The 23205-nt window shown below is 43.8% G+C and overlaps 1 protein-coding gene across 1 annotated transcript in view; it reads right to left on the bottom strand.

Annotated features, from left to right (window-relative positions):
* Positions 1-23205, bottom strand: part of Cfap54 (cilia and flagella associated protein 54) — a 249963-nt gene that overhangs the window by 153965 nt on the left and 72793 nt on the right. The window contains exons 23-30 of the mRNA XM_041669797.1: positions 21826-21962; positions 19037-19184; positions 17258-17413; positions 14570-14692; positions 7580-7705; positions 5189-5306; positions 2335-2424; positions 929-1055 (exon numbers count right to left, since the gene is read on the bottom strand). Coding sequence (XP_041525731.1) covers positions 929-1055; positions 2335-2424; positions 5189-5306; positions 7580-7705; positions 14570-14692; positions 17258-17413; positions 19037-19184; positions 21826-21962 — 1025 coding nt within the window. The remainder of the gene's footprint in view (positions 1-928; positions 1056-2334; positions 2425-5188; positions 5307-7579; positions 7706-14569; positions 14693-17257; positions 17414-19036; positions 19185-21825; positions 21963-23205) is intronic.

Below are 23205 nucleotides of genomic sequence, written 5' to 3'. Positions count from 1 at the left end.
ACCACCATCATCACCATCATCATCATCATCACCATCATCATCATTATACCACTTTCATCATCATCACCATCATCATCATCATCATCATCATTTATTACTAACTTTCATGGTTCTTTTAACTTGCCCCATCACTGAAAACAACTACTTTTCACAAGTCTTACCTGTTTTTTAACTGAATACAGCTTTATAATTCTGACCACTTTTCTGATTACCACAGCTACTTATACTCAATAGACTCACAGTCTCCTCCATCTTTTCAAAACATTATACTCATATATCCCATGTTCTGGCTTTCATAAATGAGGTGCCTATTTTAGAAAGAATGCTTCTGTGTGGGCTCTCTCCTCTTTTGGTGCCATTTTTAAAATAAACCTCACGTTACTTGCTGTTATTTTTACTCAGATGGAACAGATAGGTTTATACTCCATGATGACAGACGAGGGGTCTGAACACACGCTGGATGTATCTGGCATTGCTTATAACTGGCAAGGGACGTTACAATTTTCTTTCAGAGTAAAGACAATCTTTCCACCTTTAGGAAATAGAGGGGCAGATTCAAGCCATTTTACTCCTAAGAACTTCACAATGAAACCCCCAAGGAATGGCTCTGCTCATTAAGACAGAATCATGAACACATGACGCATGTGCAGAGCAAGTGCGAAGCTGAATTCTCAGCCTCCCACGAGAAGGAGCTACAGACTAAGGAGATGCTGTTACTCATAACTGTTCTGTTTGTTGTTGGTGATGGGACCGTGCTCTGGTCTGGGCTCTTAGTTCAGTTACATCAATGTTTTAAAAGTTAGTCAGTTAGTTACCCACGGAAACACAAACCTTCTCCGTCTATCAGCTCAGCTGCATTTACCCCACACTCTTTTCCATCTACCTTTGTCAAAGTTGCTGACATCTGCAGAACTAGCATCACAAGTACCTTCTCAAGAAGTCAAACACTGGAGCTGCTGTCTCCACCATGAGTTGAAACTTTTCATCGTTCATACATTTGAGCATAACTTGTGTAAAGAATTCAAGGAATCTCGGTCTTTGCTTAAATTTCATGACTACGGAAACAAGAAGTTCATTGGAGAGTTACCAGTTTCCCCTGGCAATGGGTGCCAAAAGGTCCCTAGGGCCAACCATCTTTAGTCACAGCAGGCACACTGACTGAAGGGCTTTTGGATTTCCCACATATTTATTTCATTTTTAAATAAAATATAATTATACCATTTCTCCCCTCCCTCTCCTATTTCCTTGGAACGGAGGGGGCTCCATTATCTATCAAAATCATGCCATCCTTTTTTAAATTATTGCTGTTCACAGACAGACACATACATACACACAGCAATAATTTTATATAAGTACAACCTAGTGAGTCTGTATAGTGCTGATATGTGTGTATGATTTTAGGACTATTTGGTATTGAAAAACCAACTATACTCAGAGATGAATGCAGCTCTCACCACTTATCAAAGAAGCCTCCTTTGGCAGCAGATGGAGATCATTATAGAAAGTCACAACTGGTCAAAACGCAGAGAACAGCTAGCCATAGGTACCCAACCCAGCTGATACATCTATGTCAAAGCCCCTACACTAAAGGCTCAGAGAACATTGTGGAAAACAGGGTAGAAAGAGTGTAAGAGCAAAAGACCAGGAAGTCTGCGGTGACACTGTGTCTTCCAGATATGGCGGGGAAGTCACACACATGAAATCACGACACTACCTCAGTCTGCACAATGACAGCGCCAATCAACATCCACAAAGGGTGAGGGGAATCTTACGGGGTGGAGGCCCCATCCCTAGATGGAGACCTACAGGCAGCTAATGGCTCCTAAGAAGGGGAGGATTGCTCTTCTCCAGGATGAGCCCCGCATTGGTTAGATTTCTCGCTTGTGAGTACTGAAGGAGAACCTGTGGGATGCGCTGCTGCTCTATTTCAATGGCCACTCGTATTTCACAACCCAATATTTGGTTTATTCTACAAAAAAACCTCACTATTGAGAGCAACTTAACTGAAACTGCTTGTGATGGATGGCTGTCTGAAGGAAGTGCCGGTCACATCTCATCCTGATCTGAACCACCTGTCACTCAGAGCCAAACAGAAAACCGCATCTCTTCAGAGCTGAATTCTTAAAGCGAGGACTGCATTTCCCAGGGCCCTTCTTTTTGTTGGCTGCATAATGACACCCTTCACTTCAAAGCCACTTGGGGAGGCTCTGCCTTCCCAGATGTCAAGTCGCCTGTATAGGTTTCTCAGAGGCTGCACTATTCTCAATGGGTGATGCTACCGAGCAGACAACAGAAGCAGCCTGCCTGTGGCCACGGCCACTTTCCATCACTCACCTTCCTTCATGGAGCCTTTCACCGTCCAGTTCAAAACCACAGGGTAAAGAAAGATGGGATCCTCTGCTCCAGAGAGTTCAGTGAAGATGACTAGGGTAAAAAGAACATTAGTCAATTCCGGTCTCTATTTGGATCACAACAACCAAAACATACACATCTTTTGGAGAGAGTTTTTAAAAACAGAGGAAACACTCAACTAAATACTAAAGCATGAGCCTTAAAATATCAAATATATCATATTTCGGAGTGTGAGAAAAGATCAATTATCTACTTTCCTTCCCATTAAAATGTAAAAAAACCCACATCAGACCTAGCAGGCATATTAAGCCCATCTGAAGGGACATTATCAGCACAGAACACCAAGTTCTCAGCACAAAGGAGATTTACTTACGCCAGAAGGACAAAGGGCAGGGAATAAGGGACAAAGACAGGAGACAGAGGATGAGGAACAAGGGAAGGGGCAGGGGCATTTGTCCTCTCTGGAAAGAGAGGAGGCAGGGGTGGCCCAGAGGGAAATGTGGTTTATAAAGGTAAAGCTGGAAGCCCTGTAGGGGGAAGGGTTTAGTTTTGATTGGCATGGTAATTAGGGCAGCCAAAGGAGACATAATACTCTGCTAGCTGGACCTTGGTGGTGAGTCTCAGGAATGAGTCTGGCAGAAGTGTCCAAAGAAGGGAATGGACCTTGGTGGTTGACTTTGGGAATATAATCTAACAGTTTTTAGGAAGGCAGAGAGAATGGGGGCGAGGGACAAGGCCTGCCAGAGCCATGTATGCCACGCTAGAGTCCCTTCGCCGTCTTTAATGAAGTCACTCCAAAGCCACAACATGCAGCACAGCCACCAGAGCCAGCCTGTCTGTGTCAAGTTCCGCGTTCTTGGTGTTAAGACAAGGACTCAGTATGTAGCCCAGGTTGGCATGGAGTTTGTGATCCCCCTGCCTCAGCCTCCTGAGTGCCGGGACTACAGGGTGTATCAGCCTGTTCAGCTCTGCTTTAAGGTCTAACCTTGACACTTTTGAACTATGAAATTTGGTGGGCAGGGGTGAGGTACTTAGAATCTCTGCCTCAGTTTTCTTGCCTTTAAAAGAGAGCAATTTCCTTATGTGGTTGTTATAGAGAATTTGTATGATTTTTATAATGCATTTAGAATAGTATCTCACACATAGGAGACACTTCCCAAAAACATTTTTATGGTTACTGAACTTACTGTGTAGCTAGTAATAATTTTATTTCTTTAATAAAAAGTTTTGTCTATATGAGAATAAAATATTCACATTTTAGAACACTTTAAATTTTAAGAAATTATATTTTTATGTTTGTGATTAAATGATTGCAGTTTTCCATAAACTAGGTTTACTAGTTTATAAGAACAACACATCATTAGGCTCAATTCAAAACTTTAGCTCAATTCAAAACCTAAACACTACCACCAATAGGTTAGCTTCCCAGTCAGTTACCAAGATATGGATGGTGTGTTCTGTTCCTATGAGCAGAGCCCAGGGATGCCAGCCCACATCTTCAGGACCTAGGACAGAGACACCCCTACTGCGCTGGATGAAACTTGACAGTGGAGAAAAAAGGTCCAGTTTCCTTATTTAGTGATTGATGGGGGAGGATCACTTAATGCCATCCTGCACTGGTAGTCCTAGGTTCTATACAAAAGCAAGTTAAGCCAGTAAGCAGCATCCTTCCATGACCTCTGCATCAGCTCCTGCCTCCAGGTTCCTTCCCTGTTTGAGTTCTTGTCCTAACTTCCTCTGAGGTTGAACATTGTTATGGAATAATCCTCTTGTACACTGTAAAGATTTGCCATTCAACTTGGTTTAATAAGACGCTGATTGGCTAGTAGCCAGGCAGAAAGTATAGGTGGGGCAGCCAAACTAAGATGATGGGATGAAGAAGGGCAGAGTCACCAGCTAGACACAGAAGGAGATAAACGTGCCATGCTATCAAAGGTGCTGCCATGTGGCAGAGTGTAGATAAGAAATATGGGTTAACTTAAAGTATAAGAGCTATCTAGTAATAAGACTGAGCTATCGACCAAGCATTTATAAGTAATATTAAGCCTCTGAGTCAATTATCTGGGAAGTGGCCACAGGGTATTTGGTAGAGTAGTATATTATTTGTGCTTTAATAAATAAAACTTGCCTGAAGATCAGAGAGTAAAACAGCCACACTAGTCAATCATACAGACCTGGCAATGGTACACACATCTTTAATCCCAGCAGCCACGCTAGCTCTCCATAGAGGCCAAGCGGTGATGGTGCACAGGAACTCGCTTTTTTTCAGTCTGAAGATTTCATAGAGGTAATAGTTCTCTAGGGGCTGGCTGTTTTGCTTGTATGATCTTCAGGTTGAACCCAATATCTGTCTCTGGGCTTTAATTATTCATGCTACAATTTGGGAACAGTAGGACGGGAGAGGAACGTCTGACTACAGAAGGTCGATATGGACATGTAAGCCCAATAATAATAAGCCCTTTCCTTCCCAATTTCTTTGATCGTGGGGTTTTATCACATCAACAATAACCCAAACTAAGACACCTCAAAGAACTATCTGCACCAAAAAAACAAGAGTGCCAAGGTTGTAAAAACCTACTCTAAAGCTGAAAGACACAGGCCCAAGTCCAAGCCAACCATGCAAACCTAAGTTAAGTCCCTTATCTTCATGAGCGCACCTGTAGAAGACAGGGGGCTCTTACTAACAAAGTGTTGCAAGGATTAATGGTATAATGTAGACACACCGTATAATCCTTAAAGGGTTTACCAAATACTAATCTCATCTTAATTCTTTCAACAAAACAGTTTCTTGTTTCAAGAAACAATGCAAAACAGATACAAGAGGGGAAAGAATTACATTGCTTTGTGAGTTTGAGTAGATGTGTCTCCAACAAGGCCAGCTGTTCGTTTATCTTTTCCGGCAGCAGCACCTGCTGCGGCTTCTTGGTTCTGGAAGTTTTCTTAGAACAAGTACCCTAGAAACATTGGCAAATGTCAAAATGTGTTTTAACATGTTAGGGAAGTTGTCATTTTTGGAAAACCTGCGTTATGTTCTGTTTCCCCCTTTCCTGTTTAGTAGGTAAGACTGATGTGTGTGGCTAAGCAACAATAATTAGCAATTTACAGCAGCTGATACTGCCTTCTAGCTGGACGTGCTAAGAGGTTCATGGACAGAACCAAACTGTTCTGTTTCCCCTCCTTCCTTCCAGGATCTCCCCTTCTAGAATGCACACTCTTACTAGTGGTGCTGGCTGCTATAGCTAGCGTGTGTGTGTGTGTGTGTGTGTGTGTGTGTGTGTGTGTGTGTGTGTGTGTTTTGAAAAAGTGTCTTCTGCAGCTCAGGCTGACCTCAAGCCAAGGTCGACTTTGAACCCCTACTCTTCCTTCCTCCGCTACTCCAGTGCTGGGATCAGTGCAGGCTCCGCCATAGCCAGTTTAGGAAGCGCTGGAGATCAAACTCGGGGCTTCCGGCATGCCAGGCCAGCAGTCCGCCTACTGAGCTACATCCAGTTCCTGCCCTCTTCCCAATGTAGCTGTCACCTCCAAAAACCCTCAAAATGAAATCTCCAGCCAGGCCCCAGGAGGGATCCTTTTCTTCCTTTCTGTTCTTGTTTCCCCAGAAGGATCTCCTTTACAACCCAGCTAATTGCTTCTACCTCTGCCTTTCACAAAAACCTAACAAGATCAGTAATTAGCAGATTAAGGACTGGCCTGTGTGTGCCCAGGCTCCCCACCATGTTTTCTCTGTCTGAGACTGAGAACTGACCCGCACTGTCTCCTGTTATCACAAACAAAACCTTCTAAGCCTCTTTATTCTTCCACGAGGTCTCTAGCGGCTCTAGTGAGTTCCTCCTCTGACAAATTAACAGATCCTACAACCTTAGTCAGTGGGAAGTGTCACAACCTCCTGCTGAACCAGGGGCTCCAAGGAAAGAGGGGTGAGACCCAAGGGCACGGAGCCTTTACTCAAGGCCTGGATGACACAGGGCACTAGCGGGTAGAGTAAGCAGCTGGTTTGAAAACAACAGATTCAAACTGCCTCCAGTTTAATCTAACGTTCCTCGAGGCAAAACAAGCCCCACATCCTGCTCTCCCAAAAGATGCCACAGCTTAAAATTCCTCTCCCCAGGATGCTTGGGACCCTACCAGGCAACAAATCACCTTGCTTTCTCTCTCAGGAAGGTTGGAGCCAATTTGGGAGAGGTAAGAGGTCCTTCCTGGTGTGTCTCAGAAAACCAGTAGGCCAAGAAACATCTCAAAGCCTGACCCACAAACACATGAGGCCTACATCATCTCAAAAAAAAGCAATAAAGTCTTAAGTCCCTCTAAGACCCTTGCTTATGAAGCACACATTGAAGATTCGTCTTAAAATAAGCAGCCTCATAAAGACAGGAGTCGAGGTATCACTGATGTTCATAGGTCTACTTTGGAGATGAGATTAGAAGGTTCAGCGACATGTTCAACCCCTTCAGTGATGCACACAGAACTGTTAAACCTAAAGTTAAATTGTCAACCCGACCTGCCCAAGGACCAGGTGACATCCTGGGATTCTGGGAATTGTAGTTCCTGGAAACTAACAACAAAGCCTCATGGGAAAGTACATTGGTCTATGGGTTTTGCCCTTCTAAGCCACGCCAACATGTGCATTCTGGGCCATTCAGCTGGAAAGGTTTCCAGGTGATGGACCTGACCAAGATGGAATTTGGTCAGTATTTAACATTTTAATTAAAGCTTGCTTTAATTTGGCCAAAACGGTGAAACTGGTATTTCTGGCAAATTTCACAACTAGAAAGAACAAAGCATCTTTAACTCAAAAGAGGCATTCTTAGGAAATGGTGAGTTCAGTGTCCCACTGAACATAGAAAGATCTAACCTCATCTACTTTGGAGACAGTATTCAGACTGTGAACTATTCAATATGCTAGCTCTTGACTATATCTTAAATGTTTCTTTTTGTTTGCTTGGTTTTCTCTTTGGAACCTGTCCTAGAACTAGCTCTTGTGGACCAGGCTGACCTTTAATTCCCAGAGATCGGCCTGCCTCTGCCTCCTGAGTGCTGAGATTAAAGGCATATGCCACCACCGCCCAGCAAAAAAATATTTTTAAATTAAAGAACTTCTTAACGAAATTACTTTCTGTGACATAAAGATGACAAATTGATCAATTTCGAATATGTCTGAGGATAGTGAGTGAAACACCCAAATGCATAAAAAGGAGGGAGAAACAAACAAAACAATCAAACACCTTACCTCCTCTCCAATCTCATCCTGCTCATTACCAAACAGAGATTTGCACCCTGATGTGACGTCCAATGTCTTTTTCCCGTAATTTATGATCGCTATTGCCAGGTCATATTCCTTCCAGGAACGTAGAATCTAATTTAAAGTAAGTATTAATTATCTCTGTTCCCAAATGCAACGCATAGTCGTTCATAAATTCAAATTCCCCCAAGTCTCATGGGTCTAACAACACCTCACAGTTGTTGTGGCAACTGGAAACTTACCTCCAATCACATTTCTCAAGAATTAAAGTTATACGACTCTACTCTTCTTTAAATAAAGGACTAATAGCAGCTTCTTATCAAATGTGCATTTCCTATCTCGCAGGCTGTCCAGCTTTCTGCTTTGTGATACGCGTCTCTACTATTGGGAAATTACCACTTTTAAAGCCATATTGAAACAATCGTTCCCTGCGGTCATATCCAAAGCCCCTTTCGAGTGTTTTGTTGCTTATTTCTGTTTCGTTTTGTTTTGCTTATCTGGTTTTTAAGACAGAATCTCATGTATCCCAGGCAGATATCAAACTCACTATGTAGCTGAGGATGGTCTAGAACTCAGACGCTCCTGTCTTCACCCACAAAGTGCTGGGATTATAGATGCCCACTTTATCGCAAGTTGCTTCCTCTGAGTAAGGCACAGTTCCTGACTACATGGTGTCTTGAGGGAGGAGGGAAGCCCATGGTGATGTGCAGGGCATTTTAGTAGAGGGTTGGGCAGATTCTCTGCAAACCTAACATTCTCTGCATACACCCTGTCCTCCTCATTCACACTGCCCAAGGCCAGGGGTTGCTCTGCCCTCTCCAGTCCGGCCCTTGTCCACTTCTCAAGAGTAATCTCCCACAATCATCTTGATGAGCCAAGAAGAATCCAGGCATCGCAATGGTCCAGAGCTGGACCCTCGGGTCTCTCCATGGCTGAGTCCTTTTCTGATGTACCTGCCATCTCTTATCTGTACAGCTGGGGCCACCTTATTCAAATCCTGGCTCTAGTATCAACCCTAAGAAGATTCCACGGCCAGTTATCTGATTTGCTATGTCCCACTGTGGTGACTCAATGAAAGGAAGGGAACATTCATGGTGAGCCCCCAGAGGAGCAACAGAAATATAAACATGCTTGCATGTATGTGATATATGTAGAGACATTTTGCTGAAATTGCTCTTTTTTCAGATCTAGGATCACTGCTACTTCTTGATGGAAGAAGGTCATTGGTTAATTAAATAAAGAAACTGCTTGCCCTGATAGGTTAGAACATAGGTGGGTGGAGTAAACAGAACAGAATGCTGGGAGGAAGAGGAAGTGAGCTCAGAGACGCCATGCTCCCCTCTCCTGGGCAGACGTGATAGCTCTGCTCTCTGAGGCAGACACACGCGATGAAGCAAGCTGCCAGGTCAGACATGCTGAATCTTTCCCGGTAAGACTGATGCTACACAGATGATTAGAAATGGGCTAGTCCAGGTGCGAGAGTTAGCCGAGAAGAAGCTAGATATAATGGGCCAAGCAGTGTTTAAAAGAATACAGTTTGTGTGTTGTTATTTCTTGTTTAAAGCTAGCCATGCGGGCGGCCAGGTGCCAGGAACATAGCCCGCCGCTCCTATTTCTACAACTTCTCCATACACTCCTCATGTATGGAGAAGGGATCATATGAACGGACTTAGAGATAGTGAATGAACCTGAACTACTAAGACCCAACTAGTGCTAAGGAGGAGCAATGTTTCTGTGGGGCCAGGACGATGTACTCCATAAGAGCAATGTCACCAAGAATGGTTTCAGAGTGAGGCAAGGTGTTGAATGTCCAGGACAACAATCCAATATCTCTCTCTCTCTCTCTCTCTCTCTCTCTCTCTCTCTCTCTCTCTCCCTCTCTCCCTCCCTCCCTCCCTCCCTCCCTCTCTCTCTCTCTCCACCTCTCTATCACTTTCTGCCTTCTGATTCACCCCCTGCTGCAGGTCTCCCCGCCTTCAAATCCCTAGCTGCCATGCAGCCGGACTCATTTCTCTAAAACTCAGATCCCATTTTGTCACCCTAGGTTTGAAACCCCTGAAAGTCTCCTGACGGATCGCAGACAATGACTGTCCAAGCACCACCTGCTCAGTGCTCCACCATTAAAGGAACCCTGTTTTCTCATTGACTCTTCTCTGGGTCGACCAATGCCAAGGATCCTGCATCCGCCATGCATTTTCCCACCCTGGCAGTGGCCTTTAACTTTGCTTATAATTCCTTGACATAAAAATGTTCCAACTGCAGCTAGTTACAGTTTCCGCTATGTGCTGCCCCCATTGCTGAGGAAGGTGACCCCTGACTCCAAGCCATGCAGACTTTCTTGGATCAGCTGGACGTTATTAAGCTGTGAGGTAGGGCTCTGGCTTTACTTCAGATGCAGTTAGTTATACCAGGGTCCCCCACACTGAAAACCATAATTATAGATCAAAGTCTCCGTGGTCAGTCAAATTGCTACCTTTGTAACACACTCATCTCTTCCGGAGACGTGGGCTGAACCCTCTAATCTATTCCACTGATCGATTTGCCCACAATGCGTTAACACCATTTTTACTAAGGCGGCGTGGTAGTGAGCTTTAATTTCTATTGGGACCCTTTAAATGATTCTAGAGAAAGCCCGCGGGAATTGTGATTAAAAGTACATTAAATTTAAGCGTCATTTTAAGGAAGGATTTATACTTCTGCTACAGTATATCTTCGTGTGTAGGAACTTGGTGTGGCCTGCCATATGCTCAGATTTTAATGCGCGTCCTTGGCAAGATTTCAGCTCCTTTATGCAGGTTCTCTGACACGTGGCTGAGATTTAAATAGCACAGTCTGCCCTCTCCATTTCTGATGATTTCTGACATAAAATAAAACTGTCACTCATATCTGCTTAATATACACCCCCACTTTTTATAGTCTGCATATAATTCTAATTATTCCTTACAAGATGTTTGAGACCCTACAATTACGAATAAGTCGCATTTTCCCTTTCTACAGTTATGAAAGGATTTCAAAGCCATGTCTACAGCACAAGAGGGAACCTCTGGAAATAAGACTGTTAAGCATCGGCACCTCCTTCCTGGGTCTGGTTTTTAAGGAAATGGCTTCAGAAATTTGCCATTTAGTATGATATTTGCTTTCAAATTTGGGTAAATGTCCTTATCGCTATTCAGCGGCTTCCTCTCATTCCAGACTCACCGGCAATTTTATTAGGAAAGGCTGCTAAGTGTGATCCAATGTCGTTGTGGCATTTTCCACGCTTTCTTATTTTTCTTCAATTTGCCGTTATAAAAAAAAAAAAATTCGAGCCTTGTGGTGCTGTGAAGAATCAACTAGAGAGAAGACTTCATCTTTCATGCTTGGCAGTGAGCCTGTCCTGAGACTGTATAACGGACCTGGAGCCTTCCGATGGCAGGGAAGATCAACCCAAAGGACCTGGAGCCTTCCAATGGCAGGGAAGGTCAACCCAAAGGAGCCAAAGACAGCGTGTGGGGCAGCCCTTGTTCCTGCTTAATGTTTGTGGTTGTGAACTCTGCTTTTTCTGGGGTGGAAATCGTCATCTCCCTCCTTTCTTTTTGTTGGTATTTGCTCATTACCGTTGCCTGCTTCATTTTAGATGTCTTTCTTGAAATAATACCCATATTAGAACCTGCATTCCTAGCCCTCCTGGGAGCCTGTCTTCTAAGGTCATCCATGCTTTGTAAAGTGGTGAATACTTATTTATCACTCCCGTCTTTAAAGTGAGCACACTTCCTTGCTTCTTACTACTTCTCTCTCTTATCCTCCCTGTCCATATTTCTTGTTCTTGGATTCTCTCTCCCCTCCCTCTCTTTCTCTCTCTCTCACCTTCCTCACTTCATTCCTTTTGCTCCTTCTACACTAAGAAGTCCCACTGACTGTAAAGTTCTGCTCACAGTGAAAATGAAAAATAAATGAAATTTCTGCCCTGGCAATGCTGAAGCACGTATGGGCAGCCCATAGATGACGGTTCTGTTGAACTTGTCCATATTAGGTTTCATGGTCTAAGGTGATGAGGATGACGACTGACCAGGTCTCTTCCTCAAGGGGTCATCAGATCTCATTACAGATGGTTGTGAGCCACAATGTGTTTGCTGAAAATTGAACTCAGAACCTTTGGAAGAGAAGGCAGTGCTCTTAACCGCTGAGCCATCTATCCAGCTCTTGGCTCACAGCAATACATCACCAAATCATCTTTAAATAGGTGTGTGTGTCCTGCCAGAGAAAATGGTAGTCTTAAGCTACACGCATTTTGTGTAGCAATCATAATTTTGCACAACCATAGTCCAAGAACTGGCCTGTTAACGTTCTCTCCCCCTCCTCGGGTACAATGGAAGTTTTAGTTCTGGGTTGCTAATAAGTTTGTCTTTCAAGGATGACTCTTGTCTCTCAAGAAACCCCACTTGGCATTTACATTACAAAGTCCAGATCATACCCTTATCATCTATTTGTTTTTAATGATACATATATTGAGAGAGTCATTGTTCCTGCTGTTCCTCTCTTTTTGTCTCCCTCTATCTCAGGACTTCTGCTTGGAATCAATTGTCACTTGATAAAGCGTTTCCTCGAGTGTTCTCTTCAAGTAAGCACATGGGCACAATGGTCTGTGAACACTTGTATTTTGAAAGTGTTTATTTTCGCCTGAATAAATGACTCGCATCTTCCTTCGTTATTAGTTCTGGGACTTCAGGCTTTATCCTTCAAACTCCATCTCCATGTTTTAACTTCTAGTGTTGCTAAGTTTGGAGCCATTGATTCTCCTTGCATTGCAAGGAACCTGCTCTCCGGTACTCAAGACTTTAAGGCTTGTCCTTAACCATCGACTTCAAACACATTACCAACATCTCTCTACATAAGAATACCTACCTTAATCCTGCCTGGGACTTGGGGAGCCTGTTACTGCTCCATCTATTTCTTTCTCAAACCCAGACTCTTGGTCTTTTCACGCTGTGGCTTCTGGCTCTGCCCTCTGAATATACTTACCATTTCTGACCAGTTCTATATGGGGGTGTTCTCAGATTTAACTCATATTCTACCGCTTCTGTGATCTTTATCAAATCTGCTTGTCACAGAAGCTTGGCGTCTTGTATCATTTACTTAATTGATTGGTTGGTTTTGTATCATCTAATTGCTCTCTTTAACGTTTTCTTTGCCTCCTTGGTCCCAACTTATCTCTAATCTTTTCCAACGTAGTGAAGAGTACGTTACACAAATATTTACATGTTCAGATTAATCTTCTTCCATTTCTACTTTCTACTTTAAAAATAACAATCTAATTTCTAGTTTTCCTTCATGCCAACTAAGGTGAAACTGGCCATGGGTCTCTAAGTGTATTTATTCCCATGTTCGGCCTGCTCTCTGGGGCCTTCCGATCTAATGAAAGCCAAGACCATAAATTCATAAATGTCCCTCCCTTGACTGATTTTCTTTTCATTTACTCCATTTAAAGCTTCACAGAATTACTCGTGTGTGTGTGTGTGTGTGTGTGTGTGTGTGTATGTGTGTGTGTACACTAAAGCTTTTAAGCTCATGAGGCAGAACTGGGTTGTTAGCTTAATTACTTAATTCTTTAATGAATGCCACAGGTAAGTTTGTCTCTGGACCCAACGATCTGGCCTGAAATCCAACCAAATCAGACATTATGTTACCTGTGTGGTCTCAGTGGTCACTTGAGTTCGTACCTCCTGCTTAAAGGATATCCAGATCTCAAGTGAATTCTGCAGTCTTTCCTTCTGCCTTTCCACACCCCTGTGTGTGTGTGTCCTGGCGCACTATTTACTAACCCAAGCTAGTATCACCCAAGAAGCTTCAGCTCTGTGGGCATACACCAGTTTCTCAAAACAGAACCTGACAGACAGGTAATCTGTGAGCAGCTGTTGAATGAAGGCACAAACTAAAAAACGACAAAGCGGTCTAGCTTCTTCCTATACTTTGTCTATGTCCATGCTCAGCTCCTATCCGCAGATTTACCACTGCCATCCTCAGCTCCTATCTGCAGATTCACCTCTACCATCCTCAGCTCCTATCTGCAGATTCACCACTGCCATCCTCAGCTCCTATCTGCAGATTCACCACTGCCATGCTCAGCTCCTATCCGCAGATTCACCTCTACCATCCTCAGCTCCTATCTGCAGATTCACCACTGCCACCATGTTCTAGATTTGCCTTTTCACTTGGCCGAAGGGTTTGGCACACCTGTCCACTACGTAGCACTAGTCACCTTGGAATGCACCCCACCCGCACCCACTGTGTAGAACTCACAGAGATCCACCCCTCCCCTCTGCCTCCCAAGTGCTGGGATTAAAGGCATGGTCACCATGCCCAGCTATTGTTTGTCTCTGCAGAGCTAAGTTCCACTGCCTTAGCCCAAACTCTGGCCTTGACAGTGAGGCTTCCTGTGGGCTCCATCCCTCTTGACCACAGCCTGACAAGGTGATACACAGACTGCACTCAGCATAGGAAATGTGTCAGCAGCCTTCTTGGGGTTTGGAACACATGTCCTGTGTGACTGTGTATAATGCCAGACGATGTCCAAACGCTATTTCAATGACAGCAAGGTTGAGTTTGTGGGGCACCACGATTTTACCAACAAGTTCAACAGCGGTTAGTTGCCATCCTGTAATCTTCAGGCTCCATATTTGCTTTCCATCTAAGGAAAATGGCTTTGGGGATGCTATGTTTTTTTCTGCATTACCAGTCATTGCAGGTGCCCCCTGAAACCAGAAGAGGGCATTGCATCCTGGGAAGCAGGAGTTAGGGGAAGCTGCTTGCCAAGGGTGCTAGGAAACAAACTTGGGTCCTCTGCAAGAGCAGGAAGAACTTGCTTTCTCTGAGCTCTGTCTCTGGCCCTGGGGGTGCTGATATTCTATTGCATTCCCAACTATGGTGATTAAATGAGGTTTGACTTTCTCAGTACCAATCCTAAGTTTTAAGACAGTAGGCAAACGATGAGATAAATACCTTTGTCACGTAGAAGATACAGCAAGCTATCATGTGTTGGACACTTTCAAAGCTTGAAACATTTTTCTTTGAGTGAACGACAGTTGGCATTCCTTGCAAAACCACGATGCATTTTATCAAGATCTAAAGCACAGAAACATAATGATTTTTGTGTCAACATATCGTCTTATTTAATACAAAATGTGGTATGTAAATCACATCAGTCTTAGGCTATAAAGTGCCACTTCGATCGATCATTATTGAAAACATTTCCACCAGGTATAAAAGAATATACACAGACACGAGAAGCCTATTCCATTTTCAGATGGGTCATCTATCTACATAAAGGGAAAATGAATGAAGAGTGCAAAATAAAACAAAATAACATAAAATGATGCTTATTTTCACAAGCACCATAAAAGGGGTCAAATGCTGTAAGGATCCAAAACACTAAAAGTCACATCCATACTTAGGGAGACCTTGGTAAAGCACAGAGAATCAGGCTGCTTGGGACAGTACAAGGAAGTTGCTTGACATGACAGTCCCTCTTGGACTAAAACCGAGCGCTTACACCACCCAAAATGAGTTAATACTGACGTTCACTTCCCCTCCTGGCTTTGCATCATGTGTTCCTGAACTTGATCAAGAACCAGACTATGAGACTGGGCTCTCAGTCCTCCTGCACAGGTCAGAGCGGTACTATCATCAGAGAAGCAGAGCTGAGATTGTGTTCATTCTAATGATCCCAAAGGACAAATCAGTATGTGACTGTCTGTTCTTTTGAGTTGCTTCAAGCCACCATTTTAGCAATCCGTTACTATCCTGATATACTGGTGAGGACGTTTAATGCTTAATTCTTCCCTTCTGTGCTAATTTACCCTCTAACCCATTGCATACCACATCCCCAACCGTGCTAATCCCCCAGTCATTTCTCAAAGCTTGCATGTGTGTGTGCACGCACACAAATGCAAAAATGTCCCCAGAGAGACTTTGGTTGCTATTTCACAAAATGGCACTTAGATATACTTGTTTGAACTTTTATTTTTATCCCTCAACTATGCCTCATGAACAGTGCCTCCCAATCTGCAGGGACAGCCCTACCTGATGTGGCTAATAGCAATACATTGTCAGCTGGCATGGACTGACTGTAATTTATTGTTCTCACATTGAACTGATCATGGTTAGTGTTTTAGTTCTGACACTACTGCTGCCTTTCTTCAGGTAGCTTGTCTCCACCAAACACGACACGCGACACCCTTCTACTTGCTACGGTGCCCACATGAGCAGCAGCTGTGGGCTTGGAGGAGGATGAAGCACCAACCTTGAGGCCACAGTTCCCACTCAAAGTCAATGGCCGTTACGTGGTACCAAGTCCCCAGGTGGGAAAATATATGAACCTGGGATGCAAGGGGCACTCAGAGCCCCAGAACTTGGCCAAATAATGATTTTATTCTGTGTAACACTTACAGGGTAGTTGCTCTGTCAGATAAATGTATTTTTAATTTTATTAAATTTCTGTCCTATGAAATAAATTACTAGTAGAGGAATTACTGTATCGGATATTTGGTTTTAATTCTGCTTAAAGTTAGATTTAATTTAAGTTTCTTTCACAGAACCCAAAAGCTAATAACAATTCACATTATCCTGCCGGTGAGTCAGAACGCCACTGCTACCACACGCTCTCACCAGGAACAGGAGTTATGGATTCTACACTGTTAATCCAGCAAATATTTCCAGAAATCCTTGGTACCCAAGCATCCTACATTGCAGTGGACTTGGTTTTCTATGAACTGCCTATTCGGACCATGTGTCCCTCTACCTATCAGATGACGGCCAACTGGCAAGGCTTCCTGCCCTATCTAATCTACTCCCCATTCACTTCGAGTTTATTTTTTTCCAATTCCACAAGTCTCTTATGTCTTTGTCATGGTTCTTTTGTCTCAGGCAGTTTATCATTTCTAGTTCTTTTTTTTTTTCTGAGCAGGGTTTCTTTGTGCAGCCCTGGCTGTCCTGGAACTCTCTCTGTAGCCCAGGCTGGCCTCTAAGGGACAGAGATCCTCCTGCCTTTGTCTCTGGAGTGCTAGGATTGATGCTGTGCACCACCACTGCTGGGCTTTACAAGTCCTCTTAATTGGAAAGATTTTCCCTGAAACCCCATACTACATAAGTCTGCTCCGGGTTTTTCCCCCCCTAAAGTTTTGCTTTATTTTCCTTGTAATCCTTTAACAGAGGCAGATAGTTGTACAAACCACAAATAGAGGTCAGATTCTACTTTTCCTTCAGATGAATAACTAGGTGTTTCGCCATCATTTATCCACAATGTCTGTTCTCCTCCCTTTGAATGAGAATATCAATTCTGCCACGAAGCAAACTTTCTCGGGTTATTCACTATGCACATCCTTGAGATGGCTGTAGTGACGCATGATGAAAATATACTGCTCTATCTACAATGTCAAGACGATGAAAGCTGAAATAACTCTTAAAACTGACACCTGACCATTGCCAGTGGCTAGCTAAGGCCATTAATGGGGCTGTGTGCTTTCAAAGAAACATACTCCGTTTCTTTCTGGTATATAATTTGTTGGGCGTTTTCACAATGCTTCTTGACTCATTTGTTCTTTATGAGGGATACACTGCTCTTATTTCCCATAATAATCACTGAACTGTCGTTCTGTGCATACCTTCTGTGGGGGCTAGGGACACCCTCACCTGTATGACAGGTACCAGGACGATGTTGTGATAGATGATAGGAGCGAGGAGTCCGTAGCACTGGGTCACCGCTTGAAGGGCGTAATTGGAATCGTTGAGGTAGCTGCTGAGCTCGAGAGCTACCAGCACGTTCTCACACTCCACCAGTCGAGCGATCTGTGCAGATGTAAGAAACGGCGTGACCCGGGACATCAGGTGCGCAACTCCGTACGCCTTTAAGAGGCGGAGAGGGCAAGGAATGTGGTCCTTCTGGCTCAGCGACATGAACAATAGCATGAAGACAATCTGGACTAGGAAAGGACTCAGACTCTCCCTTAAGGGTCCACGTGCAGAGCACAATCCTGCAACCCAACTCCAGAGTGTTTTGTAAGCAAGAGTCACTAACAACAGAAAACGTGCCTATCTATTTATTAGTGAGACAAAAAAAATTAGTCAAATTTTAATTTCAAGAAAAAAAAACCCTACTTTTTAAAACCACAAATTGTGAATAATAATTAAAATGTAATATACCAATAATATTGCTCTCACTTGGTTAACAGATTCTAATTTCACTTCTTAATTTGTGAGAAAATGGAACAATTGGGGCAAGCCAAACTAATACTTCTATTTGTATTTCCAGTAAGGAACCAGAAATGATGAAGACTGCAAAGCCCACAGCTGTGATATTAAAGACGCCTGCTAAAGGCCTAGAGCCCCTCTCTCCTCTCACTCACCTTCTGGGGAAAAAATATGTTGTTTTTTTATATATCCACATGATTTGTATTTATATCCACATTATTCCCAAGAGAAACTGTATGAACACTAATCAGAAATCTCTACACGAGCAGCTCTGACTAGAATGGTGCTCTCTGGGGCTGACATTCAAAGAAGCACTTCTTTACACGGCTTCCTTTTCAGAACTGATGTGGCCGGAGAAGAAACTGGATGCAATGCAGAGAGAACATTCAGCACAGGGGAAGTGCTTTTGAGAACCTGAGCTCCAAGAACCACAAACTTGCCTGGAGAAAGGGCTCCTGTTACTGGTGTGGGCCTCATGTAACTAGCTACCAGTTAGTTAACCAATGACCGAATCTAATAGGTATAACAAAAAAAAAAAAAAAACCAGAAAAAGAAAGTAGACATCTGAAGCTCCCATAACTAGCAAGGATGGTCAGAAGGAGAGATGCACTAGCTGGAATGAGGAACTAATATAAGATCACACTACCAAAGTCAGGACACTATGGGTTGCGGACTACACAGCGCCTGATACAAATGCCCTAAGAGTCCATTGCTAGGAGGGCCATTAAATCCCTGCCTCTATGTAAGCATGCAATTTTATAATTCAAAAGAACATGGCAAGTTAATATACACCAGCATAAAAGCATCTCTAAGGGGGAGGAGCATTTTTAAGAAGGCAGGTGGATGAACAGTAAATTGAGATCCCATTCTGTAAATAATAATATGCTAATCCCCGTATCTTCTTCAAAAGCAGAGAAATCATACAGAAATGAAACCATTGTGTTCTTGAAGGCAACAAGTGTTTCATTGTTCACACTGGACAGATTTGAGTTCTGAAATCTATACTGGTCTTGTACACAGAGGGAAAAGGTAGATCGAGAAGGAACGATGAGCCGAGGGTTGTGAATATGTTGTAAAACAGTGCAACATATTCAGGCTCCGTTCTCTTGGCCCCTCCACTAGAAGGACACACGATCCCAATGGAACCTGCCCTTGAGGCACGGAGAAGCAAACACAAACACAGCGGAACCCACATCCTTCCAGTTCCTGCCATTTACTCACTTGTTGGGCAGGGAAAATCTCATTGCCTTTAATATTATCACAGAAAAGGTTTTCTTCTTTAATCTTAATGTCGCTTATCACGAAGATATTTCTAAGGAAAAGGTATAAGAGGATCGAGGAGGTTTCTGCCAGAATATTCGAATGCAGTCTGCGGAAGAAGGAAATGGTGTTAACTGTGCTGCTGTTCAGACACTGACCTAGCTATTCGACCTCTTTGGGTTCACTGATTCTCAGCATCCACCCCGTGACCCTGACAGCGGTGGCAGCACACAGAACAGCTGTTCTCAGGTGTCTGCTTAAATGAAAACCAAAAGTGAGTTCACAGCTAAGAAAGAGAAGCAGCTGAGGTGGCAAATTTTCCTAGTTCTTATAAATAGGAAGTACTGTTCTATCAACATTATTGGAATTACAGTAAGTTGGGTTGAAGAACGGGCCCGGAAGTCCAGCTGATGAACTTTGTGATGATAGGAGCATTCAAAGCAAATTCAGCTGCAAAGACTGTATCTTAGTGGCTCTGGTTATCTCTGATTGCCTTCTCTAAATTGCAGGCCATGGTGCCAAAGATCAGCGGAGCTTGACCTCTGTTTGTCCTCCTTTGTTCCCATTCCCTAGGTGGTGACAAGCCCTCAGACTCAAGCTTCAGGTCCATCTGCCTGAATCTCCTGAGCCCATAGAGGAGGAGAGAGCCTGATGTCATTAATTCACACCTGAAGAGGCTCCCACCACGTTGAGAGCTGCACTCCATTTCCAGGAGGGTTGTAGTTCTCCTGCTCCACCCTGCAATGCACACCACACATTTCATGCAATGCACACCGCACATTTCATGCAATGCACACCGCACTTTTCTGTGCAATGCGCACTTCACTGTTTTGTGCAATGCACACCTCACTTTTTTGTGCAATGCACACCACACTTTTTGTGCAAAGTTTTGCTGGCCTCACAATGACCCTCAGCACCGTGACACATGCCTTTGTCTCGCCTATAACTTTCTGGCTCCGTTGCATTCCCTGCTCGCCTCAGAGTCCAGGAAGTCTCTTCAATCCTGAGGTTCACAGAATCTAGTCTCTGTCATCATGTGACCCATAGGGACATCGCTGTCCAATTTTCTTAGTTTTTCATGACACCAGTTTATGTCTTCGCTTATTTCTTTCTTCATTCACCTTTTCAAACAGCGAAAGCCTACCATGTATGATGCTCTCCAAGGCCCTGGGATACAAACACGACTCAAGCAGACCCTTAGCCATAGGGGGCTGAGCTTCAACACAAAGCTCTGCATCAGCTATGATGTCACTTTAGCTCTTCCTGGGAGCCGCTCTGTGCACATGGCCCCATGGAACGTTCTGCCAGCTTTGAGCTCTATACCCCCTTGAGTCCCCATTTCCACTATTCCTCAGGTCTGTCACAAAACCATTTCTGGTTTAGGGTGTCATATAAGTTGCTCTCTTGAATTCACTGGTGACCTCCAAATTGCCAACTTTAAATGTCTCCTGGTTTCTATCCTGCTCAACCTTTCTACAGAGTTTTATTGAGCCTGACCTGGCATTTGCACGTGACTCCCACTTCTCCTGGCAGAGTGTCACCTTGCTTCCTCATCTCCTGGACAGCCCCCTTCCATAGCCTTTCTCTAGTCCATCTCTTACAGCTTCCTCATCTCCTGGACAGCCCCCTCCCATAGCCTTTCTCTAGTCCATCTCTTACATTCACCTCTTTCATGTGAGCAACGCCATTGCTCAATCCCAGGATTGTCTCTTTTCTGCTGAAGTTCAACTACCATTCCCTGGAAGACAAGGCTCCTCTTCAAGATCTCAACAGTGGCCTCCACAGACAGTTTCCAAATTGCCACCTCTGGCTTTGACTGTCTCCTGAATGTCAACACTGAACAAGACACCTCCTATCATCTCCTCACCTACAAAAATATCCTGCTGGAAAAGCTAAATCAAGCAATCCTCCACCCCACTTCCTGCACACACACACACACCCCATTTCCAGACTTTGCAGCCCCTTAACACTAGAAAGTCCGGTCACTATCTGCCCCCCCCACCCCACCCTACAATTCACACGAGACCTAACTTCCTCTTTCTCCCACAGCAGTCACGACCCTAGCACGGGCAAATGTTAAGCCTATAGTTGTCTGACTGAAATGGAATTAAGCTTTTAGTTTACATAAGCCTTACCAACACCTTACTTTGCCTATCATTTATATTTTTATGTTCATTATCTATGAGGGGTGAAGGGTTATAATTAATATGCAGGTGAGAGGTTGGGTTTTTGTTTTTGGTTTTTTTTTTTTTTTTCAGTTTGTAGACACAGCCTGAACTAACAGCCTGAAATGCTCTGTTTGGGGATTGCCTTGAAGTCCTGCTCCTTTAAGGAAAAAGAGCAGAAGAGTCAACAGACAGTCAGCTGATTTCTCTGGCTTCTGCTGGCATGCTGGCAACTGCTGAGAGTCTAATCCTGGGAGCCCATTTGAAGCAAAGGAGAAAAAAACACTTCATAATCACAGTCCAGGCGTCAAGCCCTCACCTTAACCCAGCCACTCCCTACTTGGTTTCAAAAGTCCCAGTGAGTGTTCATGCTTTCTGCTCTGGCTGCTACCACTTGACATTTTTACTCCAAAACGTTAACCATCATTGTTTTTCCTGACTCAAGTAAAGACAGATCTAACAAGGACTGAAGGCCTTGGAACACATGTGCTTTATGATTCTCGTTAGACAGACGTTCACATGGGCTATCTTGATATGAAGACGAAAGCAGGAAAGACAGGGCTTTAAAGTAATGTGTCTAATTACCTCCTCTGTGTTATCGTCATGATGTTGCTTAGAGAGATCACCGACTGTTCATCCTGAAGCGGAGAAGCAACAAAATAATCCCAAACCGGTGAGAAGACCTTCTTGGCCAACTCGTAGTTTTCAATCTGATAGGCGACCTGTGACAGAGAACACATTGTCCCCGGGGGTCTTTTCACTTGGAACATGTATACTGCAAACCCAATTCGGACCCCTCCCGCCACACACTAATTCCACATCCGCTGTTCTGGTCCACGGTGCCACAGTGAGGGGACGGGGTGGCCGTGGAGGAGGCAGATGCATTTTGAAATCTCCTTTATTTCTAAATTGCATGGAAATTTGAAACTCTGTAAGGATGTTTCAAATCCTCATAAGCAAAACAAAGATCACATCTGAGCCAAATTAATTTCATTTCCATCCATCTCAGCAGTACGCCCCATTTATTATAGATACCGTTATAATGAACAATCTGCTCCAAGAGAAACAATCAGATTTCCCCAACCTGATACATGAAATATATTTCATTCTGTCCTGGTTCTGACTGACACTTTCCCAGCTTTTGTGCAACAAAGAGTTGGCAGCTGAAGAGGGTAAAGAATAAAAAGAAATGCTTTTGAAGAGTCCGTATCTCTTAAGTTTAACAGATCCAGTGCTGAGGAAAATAATTTCACTGGTGAAGCTTAGAAGCCCAGTCGGAAAAGAAAAGAAATCACCGACTGACCTTCTTTTGATGGAATGCATTTACGGGGATTTCTAAAAATTCTTCTATTTTAAATGCATACCTAACACGACCCTTCACCAAATGACTTTCACGCTATTTCAAATGATAAGGAATAAATAAATTCATTGAATTAAGCACAGAAAGGATGTGTTGCTAGAACATTATCCACTCATGGGAAAAGCTTGCAGGGCCAGAACCTCTCTCGTCTGTCAAATGATTCCTCCTGACTCACCAAGCAGTAAGCTTTCCAGAAAGTTCCTACCCTGTGCTCATTGCTGGCCATGCAGGCGCCAGTTAGCTTAGGAATGCCCCCACCCCATGTGACTAGACCCAAGCTGAAAGCATAAACCGCACAACGGTCCAGCGAAGCTATAAAGACCACAACTGTTGTGTGTGCATGGAGGGGTCTCAATACAGAGTGCACATTTTATAAGGAGGGAGTGCAAGGCTTGAGTTGAACCCTGAAGCCAGGATACAGTTCCAGCTGGTCTAGTTTAGACAGTGCGTGAGAGGATCGAAGTTTGGGAAACGGTCAGGGAGCACTGAAGAAAGACGGGTGACGAATGAGCAGTGGGAGAAAAACAGGCGACGTGAGGAAAAGTTAATATAGGACGCGGTCCGGTCAGGCTTGGAAACCAGACGGAACCTTCTAGATGCAAGGT

The sequence above is a fragment of the Microtus oregoni genome, unplaced genomic scaffold, assembly GCF_018167655.1.
Source record: "Microtus oregoni isolate MIOR12 unplaced genomic scaffold, Mior012 000001F_ref0000356, whole genome shotgun sequence".
Classification (NCBI taxonomy): Eukaryota; Metazoa; Chordata; class Mammalia; order Rodentia; family Cricetidae; genus Microtus; species Microtus oregoni.
This window is presented reverse-complemented; position numbering and strand designations above follow the sequence as displayed.